The sequence below is a fragment of the Ursus maritimus genome, unplaced genomic scaffold, assembly GCF_017311325.1.
Source record: "Ursus maritimus isolate PB19 unplaced genomic scaffold, ASM1731132v1 scaffold_1, whole genome shotgun sequence".
In the NCBI taxonomy this organism is placed as follows: Eukaryota; Metazoa; Chordata; class Mammalia; order Carnivora; family Ursidae; genus Ursus; species Ursus maritimus.
Genome location: NW_024423343.1, coordinates 18910677 through 18926117, shown reverse-complemented (window position 1 = coordinate 18926117; position 15441 = coordinate 18910677). Strand labels below are relative to the sequence as shown.

Sequence of the window (15441 nt, the reverse complement as noted above, 5' to 3'; positions counted from 1 at the left end):
ACCACCAGAACCGTGGCTGAAGGGTGTTTGGGAATAACTAGGAAGGAACACGAAACTGCTGCATACACTTTTTCTACTGTGGTAAAATACACGTAAGATTTACCATTTTAACCACTTTAATGGACACAGCCCAGTGGCGTTCAGGACATTCACGACCATACAACCATTGCCACTGTCTAGATCCAGGATTTTTTCATCATCCCAAATGGAAGCTCTAGGCCCACTAGTAGGCCCTCTCCTCCCTCTCCCTCCAGCCCCTGACAGCTGCTGATCCACTTGCTACGTGTATGGGTTTGCCTGTTCTGGAGAGTTCATATAAATGGACTCACACAACACATGGCTTTTGTGTCCAGTTTCTTCCACGAAGCATAATGTATTCAAGGGTCATTCGTGTTGCAACATGTATTAGCACTTGGTTCCTTTTTACGGCTGAATAATATTCCATTGTGGGAAGGTACATATATGTGTGTGTGTGTGTGTGTGTGTGTGTGTATACACACACACCACCTTTTGTTGATGGACATTTGGGTTGTTTCTACCTTTTGGTTATTGTGAATAGAGCCACTATGAATTTCAAGTACAAGTTTTGTTTGAACACCTGTTTTTTTTCTTCTGGGTGAATACCCTTTTCGGGGCCCTTACTTATTTTTTGCTTTCCTTTTTTTTTTTTTTAAAGATTTTATTCATTTATTTGACAGAGATAGAGACAGCCAGCAAGAGAGGGAACACAAGCAGGGGGAGTGGGAGAGGAAGAAGCAGGCTCATAGCAGAGGAGCCTGATGTGGGGCTCGATCCCATAACGCCGGGATCACGCCCTGAGCCGAAGGCAGACGCTTAACCGCTGTGCCACCCAGGCGCCCCTTTTGCTTTCCTTTTTTTAAGCCTGTATGTTTTTTTTCTTTTCAGTCAGCATGGCTTTGATAAAAATTTTTCAAAAAGAAAAATTGTTTGGGGCTAAAGAAGGGCCTTGAATGGCAGCTGAAGAGTGGGGGCTTTAATCAGTTAGGTAATAGGGAGTCAGGGTAGGGGTTTGAGCGAGAGAGGGACAAGATCACAGCTGGGTGGGAAGACTGGAGGCTGGGCCCTCGGCCAATCAGGGGCCAGGGTGGACTGCCAAGCCCTCACCTCCCCAAGTCCCTGAGCCCTGGCCTCTGGCGCTCTGACCTCTGGAGCTGTGGGGAGCTCTCCGGGGCTGGGCTGGAAGGGCAGCACCTGAAATACTCCCAGCTCCTCTGTCCTCGCTCCACCCCCCCCCCAGGCTCACCCGCCATGACCAAATTGAGCGCCCAAGTCAAAGGCTCCCTCAACATCACCACCCCCGGCGTGCAGATATGGAGGATCGAGGTGAGGCCTGCCGGGGTGTCGGGGCTTTGCGGGCTGAGGGAAGGAAGGCGCCTGAGATTACCCTGCCCTCCTGGGGTGCGAGCCCCTGGTGCCTGTCCCCCGGCCACCCTCCTGTCTTCTCAGACCTCCCGCTCCTCTTCCTCCTCCCATCGGCACATTCATTCTTCGGGTCAGCTTCCTCACGCCCTCTCCTGCTGGTTCTCTGCCTCTCCCAGCTCTCCCTGGGGTCAGGGAGGCAGGGCAGCTGGGGGTTCTGGGTGGTCCCGGGCAGCCCCTCTGAGCTCCTTCCTCTCCCCAGGCCATGAAGATGGTGCCTGTTCCTTCCAGCACCTTTGGTAGCTTCTATGACGGCGACTGCTACATCGTCCTGGCAGTGAGTGGGGGCGGGCACGGGAGGGGCTGAGCTGGCAGCGAAGGCCCCTGTGGCATCAGGGAGGAACCTCGAGGCTGGGGGCAGTAGAGGGGGCTGCCCGGGCTTTAGCCCTGGCCAGCATTCGCTGGGTGCGCCCACGGCCCGGCCTTCGTGGCTCTCCCTGCCCTCGGCCCGCTGAGCTCCCACCCCAGGTGAACTTCTCTGAATGTGTGGTCCTGGGGACGCTCTGAGCCAGCAGGGTGTCACCCTACCTACCCCAGGTCCACGTTTCCGAAATCCGTAGTCCCCTTCGTTTCACCTTCTCGGGTTCTGCCGCATCCCGCACTATTGAATGCATTTGTATTTGTCCTTATGTTGACTGAATCGCTTTCCAAATTTAAAGCCATTTATTTAAAAACATAACTCCACATCATTAGCATAATAAGGGGAAGGCGGTGTTGCACATCGCAAACAGAAGGTGGCTATACATTGCACGTTTGTTTGCACACCACCAAATCGTCTTGCAGGCCTCTGACAGCCACTTGCCCCCTGTGTCCCAAGGCTGTGGCGGCCGGGGGCGGTACTCTTGGCTCCTGACCACCCGTGCGGTGCGCTCCCTGCACACCCCCCCAAGCTCACCTGCTGCCCGGGCCCCACGTGTGTGCGAAGCCATGCAGAGCAGGGAGGTGGGGAGAGGGCACGGGAGCCCAGGGCCTCGGGCACACCGCGCGTCCCCTCTCCTCTCTAGATCCACAAGACGGGCAGCAGTCTGTCCTATGACATCCACTACTGGATCGGCCAGGCCTCGTCCCAGGACGAGCAAGGGGCGGCCGCCATCTACACCACACAGATGGACGACTTCCTGAAGGGCCGGGCCGTCCAGCACCGCGAGGTCCAGGGCAACGAGAGCGAGGCCTTCCGAGGCTACTTCAAACGGGGCCTTGTGTACGGAGGGGCGTGCTGCCGCTGGGGAGGGGAGCAGGGCCGGGGAGGGGAGGAGCTGGGGCCAGGAAAGGAGCCTCTTGGGGGGAGACCCACAATGGGCTTTTGGAAACTTCTTTCCGCTTCCGGAAGACCATTTCTGCCGCTGCCCTGTCCTTGGTTTTTATCCCTCGGCGTGCCCTTTAGCTGCCCCAGAGGCCGTTGTGAAAGTCTGTGCACCTGAGTTTTTGTAAATCAACCCTCATGTTTGTAAATGTTCTGGAAAGCCGGTGCCGAAGGAGGCCTTCCAGGGCCCCACATCAATCCTTCCCTTCGGCCCGTGGGCAGATGACCGTTCTTCCCGTCTCTAAAGCAGCACTTCCACACTAAACACCCCAATTTCTAGCTTTTCTTGCAAAGTCTGAAGTTCTGGCCTCCGGGCTTTTCCCATGGAAACACACAGTCAGGAGCCAAGTTGCGACTGACCAAGTACAATAGGCCAGAAGCTCTCTGGTGAGCCGCAGTCCCCACCCTTCCCTTTTATCTTGCTGCTCTTCTTCCAGCCCACCCCTTCGGGCATTTGAACTGGCCCCTCTCCTGTCTGCTTGGGCTGCCTCAACAAAATACCATAGAATGAGCAGCTTAAACAACAGAAATCAATATTCTCACAGTTCTGGAGGTTGGGAAGGCCAAGATCAAGGTGCCAGCTGATTTGGTTGCTGGCGAGAGCCCACTTCCTGGCTTGCAGCCGGCCGCCTTCTCACTGTGTCCTGCCATGGGGAAGAGTGAGCACGCTGTCCGGTGTTGCTTCCTATAAGGGCACTAACCTTCACGGGGCCCCACCCTCAGGACCTCATCTAAACTTTATCGAATTTTACCCCCTCCCAAAGGCCCCATCTCCAAATACCACCACACTGCGGTTAAGGCTTCAACATAGGAGTTTGGTAGGGGACACGATTCAGTCCATAGAATCTCCCCTCCCCCCTTCCCTGCAGCCCCCTGTCCTCGGAGCTCTGTCCTGTCCTTCCACAAATCCACATCACCACGCGCCCTTCTTTTCAGGCCCTCTCGGCAGGGCAGGGAATGTGGCGCAGGGAGTGAGGCATCTAGGGTGCAAACTCTAAGGAGGCTGAGGAAGGTCACACACATGCAGGCAGAAGACTGACCTTGCACTTGCATGACCCTGAGAGCGAGTGCCTCAGCGCTGGCAGCTGAGGGAGCCGGCCCTCAGATGGCCCAGTGGTGGCCGGGCACCCCAGGCTGTCACACCTCCCAGCCCTCTCACTCCAGTTGGGTCAGCTCCCTCTCTTCTCAGGATCCAGAAGGGGGGTGTGGCTTCTGGCATGAAGCACGTGGAGACCAACTCCTACGAGGTCCAGCGGCTGCTGCACGTCAAGGGCAAGAGGAACGTGGTGGCCGGAGAGGTGGGCATCGGCCAGGGCCCTGGGGCATGGCGTCCTGTCTCCCCTCCTAGGCCTGGTGGAGGGGTGAGGGCAGGGAGGAGGCGGGGAAGAGATGTGGACGGTGGCAAGTATCTGAATGGAGACTCACCTCCCCTCTGGCTGGCGCTCCAGGTGGAGATGTCTTGGAAGAGTTTCAACCGTGGGGATGTTTTCCTCCTGGACCTGGGGAAGATTATCATCCAGTGGAACGGGCCGGAGAGCAACCGCATGGAGAGACTCAGGGTAAGTGTTGCCCACGCCCCACCCCTCTCCCCAGTCCCACGCTGCCCTCACCGGCTCCCTCGCACCCGCCCCTCTCCTGCCAGTCACACTCGCCAGACTTCTGCCACCCCCCAACCAGCCCCCAGGTCCCCAGGCCTCTCCTGGCTGACCGCCCTGGACGGTGTGTTCAAACGTGGAGCCGAGTCTCCGTGTGTATGTGGAGACGTAGGCATGTTGGGCTTTGCGTGCATTCTCGTAGCTCGTCCGCTGAGGTTTAACGAGTGCCTGCTGCATGGTGGACCCCGGACCAAGATGCGGGGGTGAACTGAGTGGGCAGAGCCCTGCCCTGGCTCTGGCCTCCAGCTGGGAGAGACAGACATGAAGAGAGTAGCTGAGAAGTGAGGGGTGGGCACGCGGCCCTGGGAGTTCTGGGAAGTCTTTCTGGAGGAGGTGGGATGGGAAGGAGAAGGCCTTAAGGCAGGGGAGAAGTGGCTGGTGGGGGGCACAGGATGGCGATTACAGGGAGCTGGGAGAAGAGAGAGGTCTCGCTCTCGCTCTCGGGTTGTGTTCTGGGGCCAGAAGGCTGTGTAAGAGGGTTGGGTTCTGTTCTTGGTGCCCAGGAGTTCTGAAGGTCGTCCTGACTCCTGGGTGGTGAAGGGGTGTGGAGGGGCTGCGGGGAGGCAGGGAGCCGGTGGCCATCTGCGTGAGGATGGAAGGAGGTTCCCCGGGCCTCTGGGACAGGAAGGAGGATCCATTGGTCTTACCTGCAGGGCGGATGGGGCCGAGGAGGGAGGGGCGCTATGCTCGAACCACCACCGGGGAAGGGAAGGAGTCCCATTTCCCGAAATGGGAAAGACCAGGAGCAACACATTGGGGCGGGAGGGGGTGGAAATCGAGGTCAGTTTGGGGCATCTTAAAATGGGTTCTCCTGGAAGTTGGGGGGAGGGGAAGAGAGCAGAGAGCTGCGCTGGTGACAGAACCAGGAAGAAGCCCGGGGACTGGGGCTGGGGACCGAAATGCCAGGAGGTTGAGGAGGGGGAGCCAGGGTGTGAGTGTGTGTGCGTGTGTGCATGTGAGGAAGTGTGCCGTGTATGCACGCACATGTGTGTGAGCACACTGGAGGACATGCATGCGCGTGCGTACGTGTGCGCGTGCACATGCGAGCTCACTTTGGGGCAAAGAGACTGAGCCCTATGATGTCCAGGGCTCCTCTTTTGTCCAAAACTGTGAAGTAAAATCACAAATGTCAATGTCAAAATGGAAGGCCCAGCAAGTGCACCCCAAAAGCCCCCCTGCCAACGAGAAAACTGCTTCCCCGATGGGGTTCACTTGGGTCCCTCAAGGGGGTACAGGCAGGACAGGTGCCTCATCCTCTGGGGCTGCTGGAGGCGGGGCCGGGCTCTCCTGCACGGCTGGGGGTGGCGGACATGCCCTGTCCCCCACCACCGCCTTCACTGTCTCCGGGGCCTCCCTGCAGGGCATGACCCTGGCCAAGGAGATCCGAGACCAGGAGCGCGGTGGGCGAACTTACGTGGCTGTGGTGGACGGGGAGAACGAGAAGGAGACCCCGAAGCTGATGGAGATCATGAACTATGTGCTGGGTCAGAGGGGGTCGCTGAAGGCCGCTGTGCCCGACACCGTGGTAGAGCCGGCGCTCAAGGCCGCCCTCAAGTTGTACCAGTGAGTGTCCAGCTGGGCTCTTGGTGGCCACGGGTGGGGGCCCCCGGGGGGCTGGGCTGTGGGACCCCCCCCCTTGTCCCTGCTGTGCCTTTGTCCTGCAGCATGTCTGACTCCGAGGGAAAGCTGGTGGTTAGAGAAGTCGCCACGAGGCCACTTACCCAGGACCTGCTCAGTCACGAGGTGAGAGGGTGTGGAGACCCCCAGGCCCAGCTCCCATCCTGCTGCACCTGCCCGCTTTCCCCCAGGTGGGAGCAACGCCAGGGGCTGGAGCCATTTTCGTGCCTGCAGCTCCGTGGCCCAGCGCCTCCCGCACTCAGGCTCCCACACTGCGTCTCTCGCTCCCACCCCTAGGACTGTTACATCCTGGACCAAGGGGGCCTGAAGATCTACGTGTGGAAGGGGAAGAATGCCAACGCCCAGGAGAGGACGGGAGCCATGAACCAGGCACTGGTGGGCATGGGGGTCAGGGAGGGGAGGGGAGAGAAACAGACGCAGCAGGGAGAGGGAAGTGGGGTCAGACCAGGTGTAGCACCAGGCAGAGGCCTTGGAAAGCTCTGGGCCTGAGCCAGCCGGGGGTGCTGAGGGTCAGTTCCGTAGCTGCCTTGAGGGGTTCTCTGCATGCCAGGGGCCAGGCACCAGGCAACCTGGGGGCCTCCTCAGGATGTGAGCTCCCACCTCAAGCTCGGTTCAGAGAAAGGAGGGAGAAATGGAGGCTGGCCTTCCTGCAAGAGGGGATTGGGTCAGCTGGGGGGCTGGGGCCAAGTCAGAGTTTGGGGTCCTTATCAGGGCTAGAGTCAGTAACCCTAGCTGGCTTGGGGTCAGCCTTAGAATGGGGGTTGGGTTCAACGTTGGAGACAGCAGCTGGTAATTGGGGCTAGAATTGAGGTAAGGCCAAGTTTGGGGTCTCATTGGGTTTTGGGGTTGGGGTCAGAGCAGGGCTTAGCTTTGGGGTCAGCACTGGGACTGGGGTTGGGTTCAAATTTGGGCTTGGGAGCAGGGGTAGGTTTGTGGTTGTGTCTGGTTGGGGTTCGAGCCAGCCTGCGGCTGGCATCGGGGGACTGCGGGGCTTAGGAGAGGGACACAGACCCAGCCACCCCTTTCTCTTCCCAGAACTTTATCAAAGCGAAGCAGTACCCGCCGAGCACGCAGGTGGAGGTGCAGAACGATGGGGCCGAGTCAGCTGTCTTTCAGCAGCTCTTCCAGAAGTGGACGCTTCCCAATCGGACTTCAGGCCTGGGCAAAACCCACACCTTGGGCTCTGTGGGTGAGGACCGGCCGAGGCATGGTGGGGTCAGGAGCCGGCGTGGGGCTAGGAAGACACCTGCACCTGCCTCCTGTCCTCCTTCCCAGACACGCCTCTTCCATGTGCTCTTTTCCCCTGGCTCTGGGCTCCCCCGGTAGGGCGGGGACACGAGGGAACATGGGTAAACTGAGCTGTCCCACAAAGGGAGCTGAGAAGCACCTGTCTTTGCTTTGGAATGGGGTTGTCTCCCTGGAAACCAGACAGCATCAGTGTCTCACCAGACAATGTTTGCTGAAGGCAAGCTCAGTGCCAGGCCCCTGGAGGAGGATAAAAGGGTTGTCCCTCTCCTGGCTCCTCTGGGAGGCTTGGGGTGGGAGATAGGGTTTTGCGTTAAAACTGCCACTCTCTAGGTCTGTGACCTTGGGTAAGCCATCCGATCTCTCTAGCCTCGGCTTCCCCATCTGTAAAATGGATCTGAGAATTGTAGCTGTCATTCAGGGCTATTGTGAGGACCTGGGGGACCTCAGCTTGTGACAGCTGGTGTCCTGCTTCCCCTCCCCCCTCCAGCCAAAGTGGAGCAGGTGAAGTTTGATGCCACGTCCATGCACGTGCAGCCTCAAGTCGCTGCCCAGCAGAAGATGGTGGACGACGGGAGCGGGGAGGTGCAGGTATGGGGAGGGTGGGAGGCCGGGGCTGGGTAGGGCGGGGTCGGCGGCACCTGTCCTGGCCCTCACACCAGCCTGGTACTGGCCCCAGGTGTGGCGCATTGAGGACCTGGAGCTGGTGCCGGTGGATTCCAAGTGGCTAGGCCACTTCTACGGGGGCGACTGCTACCTGCTGCTTTACACCTACCTCATCGGCGAGAAGAAGCACTACCTGCTCTACATTTGGCAGGTCAGCACCCCCCGCCCCCAGTCCAGAGCACAGCCGGCACAGCTCCCGCTCTGCTAGAGCCCTGCCAAGTGGCCATCAACCTTGAGTTGAATACCTCTGGTGATGGGCAGCTCACCCCTTTTCCATCCTGGGACTGCTTTGGCTATGAGATCCCACTGGCACAGGGTACCCCCATTCACAACCCTTGCCCCTTCTCTGTGTTCTTGGAGTCTCTCTTCCAATTTCCATGGCTTCCAGAACATTCCCTTCAACTGCTCAAAGCACCGTGGTTTTTTAGGTCCAGATGTGAGTGTGCAGGGAGATGTTTCGGTGCTGGGGATAGTAGTATGGTAGCCATGGCGTCCCCCTGAGTAAGAAGGAGAGGAGGTCTGGGGTCAAGGACAGGGTAGCAGGTGAGCTAGGATTGACCGGGGGCCGGAAAAGTTTTAGGTGTGGGTCTGGGATCAGAACGGGTCTGGGTCACATTGGGTTTGAGCTGTGTCCAGAGCAGTGTTTGGTGGGGCAGACAGTGGGGTTTGGGGCCAGGTGAGAATCGGGGATGGAGTTGTTGCTGCGGCCGGGGATGGGCTCAGAACTGGGGCCGACTGCCTTCCCCCTACTTCTATCGTGCTTGCCCCCAGGGTAGCCAGGCCACCCAGGATGAGATAGCAGCTTCTGCCTACCAAGCCGTCATCCTGGACCAGAAGTACAACGACGAACCAGTCCAGATCCGGGTCCCGATGGGCAAGGAGCCACCGCACCTCATGGCCATCTTCAAGGGACGAATGGTGGTCTACCAGGTGTGGCTGCTGGCCCGCGGTGCCTGGCAGGACCCACAATTGCCGCGGGGTGGGCATCAGGAGATGGGGGAAGGGGACCTGGGGCGGGGGGGGGGTGGGCCTGGGGGTGAAGCGCGTCCTTCGTAGGAGAGGACTGTGTGAGACCCCGTCACCCATGTGGAACCGGCAATAGAAACCAGCATTCTGTGCTTGAAGAACACGGAATGAGTGCACAGCGTGGGCAGGTCACGTTTCTCTCTACACCCATCCCCCCAGGGCCTGTGCATGAGAAAGGCGGGTCTTTGGGCTAGATTTGAGCACGTGGTGAGCCTGGCCAAAAGCCCCGGTGCCTTCCATCATAATGGAATAGACATTTCAGCAACCAGCTGTTAATCCAGCGCCCGTGAAGCCTGCAGCCCTCTGCCGGCGCCGGGGCTGGAGAAGGCCGCGCGTCCCGTTGCCGGTCTTGTTGCCAGAGCGGTGAACTCACAGCCCGAGCGGGGCACTGTGTGCTTAAATCCAGACCCGCATTCACCATTCACCAAGGAGCTCGAATACTGGGGCAGGCAGGGAGTTCGTGTTGGAGGGGGGGTTTGGAGGGGCTCTTGACATCAGGGTCAGAGTCCAGACGCTCAGCAGAGGTAACATGAGGGTATGCTGTGGAGGGGCACAGCAAGGACAAAGGCCCAGAAGAGGGGATCCACGCGGAACAGGGAGAAGCTTAATGGGAGGGTCTGGAGAGAGCAGAGTGAGTCTGGAAGGGCCTGTGGGGCCTTCAAAGGCTGGGCTGAGCTGGTTCTAGTCTATAAGCAGAGGGGAGTCATTGAAGATTTCTGAGCGGGAGAGTGCCATGACCAAAGCAACGCTTTGGAAAGGCTAGTCTGGTGATGATGTTTTAGAGGACCTGGGGGCGGGCGGACCCCACCCCAGCCTCTCTTCTGCTCTGTTCTCTGTGCCCCTCTTGAGAATCTTCCATCGTCTGTATTAAGTTGCTCCCACCTCTCTCTCTCTCTCTCTGCCTTCTCCCCACACGCTGCAGGGAGGTACCTCCCGGGCCAACAGCGTGGAGCCGGTGCCCTCCACACGGCTGTTCCAGGTCCAGGGAACCAGCTCCAACAACACCAAGGCCTTTGAGGTCCAAGCCCGGGCCAGCTCCCTCAACTCCAGTGACGTCTTCATTCTTAAGACCCAGTCCTGCTGCTACCTGTGGTGCGGGAAGGTATGGGCAGGGGCCGGGGGCCTCCCCCTCCCCAAGTGGCTCTTAGGGGTCCCCAGGCCTCAGGGGAGCCTCCAGCCGGTAGGTTCTTTCGGGCTCGTTTCTCCTAGCTGCCCCTAGCCGGTCTCCCTCTGCCCTCACGTTCTCTGCTCTGCGCCTGGTTCAGTCTTTCTCATTTGGCTTGTCTCTGTCTGTCCCAGTGTTGGTCTGTCTTTGTGTCTGGGGCTCTCTCTCACTGTCCCCGTACCTGCCTCTGCCTCTCCACTGATCTCAGGCTCTTGGATTCCTTCTCTTGCCCCGTAAGAGGGGTGCAGACTCCTGTCCCCTCTGCCGTTCTTTGAAGTGTCCAGGACAGAGGACGGGTGTGCATGGGGTCCCGATCCAGGCAGGAGGGGCCCCTTTGGACCCAGGAGCTCTGGGCCAGTAAACGTGGTGGAAGGGTGGGGGGAGGTGTGGCAGTAGAGATGGTCTCCCCCAACACAGCTGACCCCCCTTTCCCCAGGGCTGTAGCGGGGACGAACGGGAGATGGCCAAGATGGTTGCAGACACCATCTCCCGGACGGAGAAGCAAGTGGTGGTGGAAGGGCAGGAGCCGGCCAGCTTCTGGGTAGCCCTGGGTGGAAAGGCTCCCTATGCCAGCTCCAAGAGGTAGGTATGGGGTCCCTCTGCCTCCAGCTCACCTTCTGAGGCTGGGGAGCCTCCCAGCACCTCCAGTCCCTGGCCCAGAGTCTGCAGCAAGCATGGACTGAGGACCCTGTGTACCAGGTCCCCAGGGCTACAAGATGAAGAAAGAAGGGGCCACCCACTGGGCCCTCAGAGCTCCTTGAGCACAGAGGCTGTGTGTGTGCTAGCAAGCCTGGGACCTGGGGCGGCGGTGGGAGGGGGGGTTCTTGGCAAATGGAGTTCACGGGCAGCAGGAAGGAACTCAAGGAGAGCAGCAGGGCTTGCCCTTGGGGAAGAAGCTGCCAGAACCCTGCCCTTTAGTCCTGACACAGGACCTGGATGCTGAGAGGCCCCAGCTGTAAACACTCTTTCCAATGGTTTTTCTAAAGAACACCCATGGTCAGCTATTCCCCCGTTCAGAAGTGAAAGGGCATTTCTGCAGTGGCAGGGGGAGGCCTAGAACGAACATAGCAGAACTTCCCAACGGGCCTGGGCTTGCCGAAGAGCCTCTGGAATGCAGGGCCTGGAAGGGCAGTGGGGATTTCTCCCTCCCGAGCGCTCTCAGAGTCTTGCGCGAAGGGGGGCGCTTTTCATCTGATCAGAAAAAAGAGCATTTTCCTAGAAGCAGGGCTTTCCGCGTCGGAGTCCTGTGTCCTCCATTCTTCCTTCCTCACACCTTCTTGCCGAAACAATTTTCTCCGCATCCTGCAGATTGCAGGAGGAAACCCTGGCCATCGCCCCCCGGCTCTTCGAATGTTCCAACCAGACCGGGCGCTTCCTGGCCACAGAAATCCCTGACTTCAATCAGGATGACTTGGAAGAGGACGATGTGTTCCTGCTCGATGTCTGGGACCAGGTAGGATTGAGGCCCGGGGCCCTGCCTTCCCACCAGCTCAAGCCCCAGGGCCAAGAAATAGTGACTTTATGGACAGGTAATTTTTGACATTTTCTTGCCTCCCTCATTCATTCTTCCTGGGGGTGGTATTATGAACAGCAAAAGCCTAAGGAAGAAGGAGGTGGGTAGGGAGGACCGTGCCCCCAAGGGGCTACGGGACAGCATGTGTTTTCCCAAAGCCCCAGTTTCTTTCACAAGGCAGAAGCGTGTTTTTGAGGGTCTACGGCTTGGGAGAGGCCGGGGGTCCCACACTGGCAGAATCTCCGAGCAGAGGACATCTGTCCAAGCTCTTCATCTCCCAGATGCAAAGTCCAGACGAGATGGGGCCTGCCCGAGGTCACCCAGCTCCACTGTCAGGCGTTGGAGCCTGGCTGAACCCAGGTGGAGCCCGGTGGGCAAGGGAGGACGGGAAGGCCGGCCTAAACTCTGGATTCTGCGCAGGTCTTCTTCTGGATCGGGAAGCACGCCAACGAGGAGGAGAAGAAAGCCGCGGCCATCACGGCACAGGAATACCTCAAGACCCACCCCAGCGGCCGTGACCCCGAGACCCCCATCATTGTGGTGAAGCAGGGACATGAGCCCCCCACCTTCACAGGCTGGTTCCTGGCATGGGATCCCTTCAAGTGGAGTGTGAGTGGGCCAGCCCCCCACTATCCTTACAGCCCAGCACGACCTTCTCCAGGAGGCCGCTCACGGCACAGCCCGAGGGCAGGGCAGACCCCCAGGCTTTTCTATTCGTTGTGATAGATGACCAGTGATATATTTTTAAAGAGGTCGGAGGGGGCCTCGAATAAAAAGTCAGACTGGGTAAGCCCATGAAGCCCCCTGGTGAGGGAGAGGGAAGGGAGTCTATCAAGCACCCAGGCTCGTGACCCTGCCTTGTTTGTGTACCAATGGAGCTCAGAGCTGTTGGACCTTTTTGCCAAGAGCTGTACTGACCACTTGAACTTAAAGTAACTGAAGTTAAATGAAATTAAAGATTCGATTTCTCACAAGCCCCAAGCTAAGTGCTCCGTAGCCATCCGTGGCTAGTGGCTCCCAGGTTGGACAGCGCAGAGAAGAACATTTCCGTCATTCTAGAAACTTCCCCAGGACAGTGTTGTTGGCTCCTCAAGCCGGATGAAAATGATACACGTCAGTTCTAAAGGACAGACAAACGTCTTCCTGGCACCCACTTCTAAGCAAAATGGGCCACACCTGGGGTCCTTACCCGAGGGACAGGGAGTCAGACTTCCACAGGACTTTCCTGAACTGGCCCCAGACAGAAGCAGAGGGCAGGTCCTCAAAACGGAAGCCCGTGCAAGTGTTCTGCAGGAAGGAGGAAGGTTAGGGCCTGGTGGCTTTGGGTGCACGAAAGTTGTACAACAGATGAGTTTAGGGAAATAGATCTTAATTTCCTCAAATACATGTTTTGAAAGCATTCGTTCAGGGCTGAGTTTAGTCCTGAGGGCAGATCACACAAACCTCAAGCCTGCGGACCTAGATGCCAGAACTTCTTAGATTCATCTCGGGGTCCCAGGGCCACAGCTCTGGCGGCCCTTCCCTCCCTCCAGGCCGCGCTGACTGCTCTGTCTGGCATCAGCACCTGCTTGGGGCCAGGCCCTGGGCGTATGGAGAAGCCGCTCCTCGTGGGGCCAGGGTCCCTTGGACTCCCTTCATCCTTCTGCAGCAGGGTCCCCCTCCAGGCTCTGAGAGGAGGCCCCGGTTTTCCAGCACCCCTCCCGGGTGTTCCCCAGAGCCTCCACAGTGTGGGTGTCCTCTCAAGACTGCACCTCGCTGCTCACACTGCCTCTGAGGGCGGCCTCCATCCCCACGTGGGGCTGAGCAGGGCCTTTCCTGACCATCAGTCCCTTGGGTGCCCACCCTCCCCATCTAGCCTCCTTTTTCAGGGTCCCTCCCCAGCCCCTACCTGAGCCTCCTCTTCCCCTTCCCATCCCCAGGCCTTAAGCCAGCCTTCTTTCAACCCGCCAAAGGAAAACATTCTTCCATGTCCTCTGTTGAGAGCCAGGTCTCACTTGTTATTGGCTTTATGTGCAGAACACCAAATCCTATGAGGATCTGAAGGCGGAGCTCGGAAACTCTGGGGACTGGAGCCAGATCACTGCGGTGAGTAGCATGCAGGGGCTGGCTGACTACGGTCAGCCCCATGGGAGCTGAGAAAGCTCCAGAATAGAGAGCAGGGTCCTGGGCTTTCCTTTCCACCACGTCCTCCCGCTGCTCATGGAAGTGCTTCTCCCTGTTGAACTTCAAGGCCACCAGCTGTTTTCCCTCCTCCATGTCTGAGTCTGATCATGCATGAAAGTCTGGGTGAGGGGAGCCAGGAGAGAGGTGGGGACGGCTGGTTAAAACGCAGGTCCCAAAGTCCCACTCACTCCCCCGAATTCTTGTTCGTGGAATTGGGATGAGCCCCTGGGAATATGCCTTTTTTAAATGCAGAGCCAGGTGATTTGATAGAGTTAGTCTGCGGTCTCCACTTCAAGAAACAATGATTCGTCTGCTGTGGTCACCCCTGGGGTTCTTTCTCCAGGTGCAAACTGCAGACTCAGTTAGTGAATAAACCTCACTGAGCCCTTTGGCCCGGGGTTATGGAAACCTGAAAGCAAAACCTTTCCTTCAAGAAGTTCACAGCCTTGCAGGTGAGGCAGGACCAAGCAGACTCTGTAGAAATGTGTCCAGAACACGAGAGCGATTTCACAAGCTGCTGGGGTAAGCAGCAGATAAGGCCGGCTCGTCGGCCCCACCCGCAGGCTGAGTACCGCGCGCTCAATAAACCCTTGTTGGTGGACTGATGGCTCAGGCAGGAAGGCATGGATAGTTAGGGCAAGGCTAAAGGAATTTACTGGTGACAGTTTCATGACAGATAAGAGAAAGAGGGTCATAAATATCCAAGGCGGACTTAGAAGATCTGTGCCATGGAGAAGTTCGTAAGTCATAGAACAAAATAATCATTTTGGACCCAATGGCTTCGGCTGGGTACAAACCACCAAGTTTTAGTTCACAGGTCCAATCAGGTGCTGTGTTCTTATGGGGAGTGTGTGTATGGGCAGGCGGATGGGTGGGGGGTGGTCATGGAAGGCTTCTCGAAGGAGATACTCTAGAACCAATGTGGACCCCGGAGACAAAGGCAACCTGGGAAGTAGCCACAAAGCAGAATGAACCGGTAGTTTCCTTCTTTTCCCTAGGAGATCACCAGCCCTACACCGGACAAGTTCAATGCGAACAGCAACCTCATTTCTGGGCCTCTACCCGTCTTTCCCCTGGAGCAGTTGGTGAACAAGCCTGTGGAGGAGCTCCCTGAGGGTGTGGACCCCAGCAGGAAGGAGGTAGGTCAGACTCGAGGGGGAGGATGAAGGGAGCTGGGGGGCCGTCTGCTGGACTGCTGGACTGACGGCTCAGGCAGGAAGGCATGGATAGTTAGGGCAAGGCTAAAGGAATTTACTGATGACAGTTTCATGACAGATAAGAGAAAGAGGGTCATAAATGTGGGGACTGACCCCCCAGATTGCGCCCTGCAGGTGATTAGGTGCTGGGGCTGCCCTGCTGAACAAAACAGACCTGCTCTCCCCCTTTACGTGAGGTGACATCTCAGCGGGGACAGAGGGTTCAAAGGACCCTGATTACATTATGGTTTAATTTCGGTGATGATAAGCGCCACAAAGGTGAACTACAGGGGCCACGAAGAGTCTTCCAAAAAGGAACCTGACTTAGAGATTTCCTTCTGAAAGGTGAACAGGACTTATTCAGGCAAAATGGACTATTCCTGGAAAAGGGAACAGCATGCATGAGGCCCAGAGGCAGGAAATGAGCACAG

The 15441-nt window shown here is 58.0% G+C and overlaps 1 protein-coding gene across 1 annotated transcript in view; it reads left to right on the top strand.

The window, feature by feature from the left end:
• Positions 1 to 1269: 1269 nt before the first annotated feature.
• Positions 1270 to 15441, top strand: part of VIL1 (villin 1) — a 19140-nt gene continuing 4968 nt past the window's right edge. The window contains exons 1-18 of the mRNA XM_040640632.1: positions 1270 to 1344; positions 1643 to 1717; positions 2445 to 2641; positions 3933 to 4041; positions 4192 to 4302; positions 5759 to 5961; positions 6063 to 6141; positions 6313 to 6411; positions 7072 to 7225; positions 7772 to 7872; positions 7961 to 8098; positions 8719 to 8877; positions 9896 to 10075; positions 10575 to 10720; positions 11447 to 11591; positions 12072 to 12260; positions 13668 to 13736; positions 14813 to 14953. Of these exons, the coding sequence (XP_040496566.1) occupies positions 1270 to 1344; positions 1643 to 1717; positions 2445 to 2641; positions 3933 to 4041; positions 4192 to 4302; positions 5759 to 5961; positions 6063 to 6141; positions 6313 to 6411; positions 7072 to 7225; positions 7772 to 7872; positions 7961 to 8098; positions 8719 to 8877; positions 9896 to 10075; positions 10575 to 10720; positions 11447 to 11591; positions 12072 to 12260; positions 13668 to 13736; positions 14813 to 14953 (2370 nt within the window). The remainder of the gene's footprint in view (positions 1345 to 1642; positions 1718 to 2444; positions 2642 to 3932; positions 4042 to 4191; positions 4303 to 5758; positions 5962 to 6062; positions 6142 to 6312; positions 6412 to 7071; positions 7226 to 7771; positions 7873 to 7960; positions 8099 to 8718; positions 8878 to 9895; positions 10076 to 10574; positions 10721 to 11446; positions 11592 to 12071; positions 12261 to 13667; positions 13737 to 14812; positions 14954 to 15441) is intronic.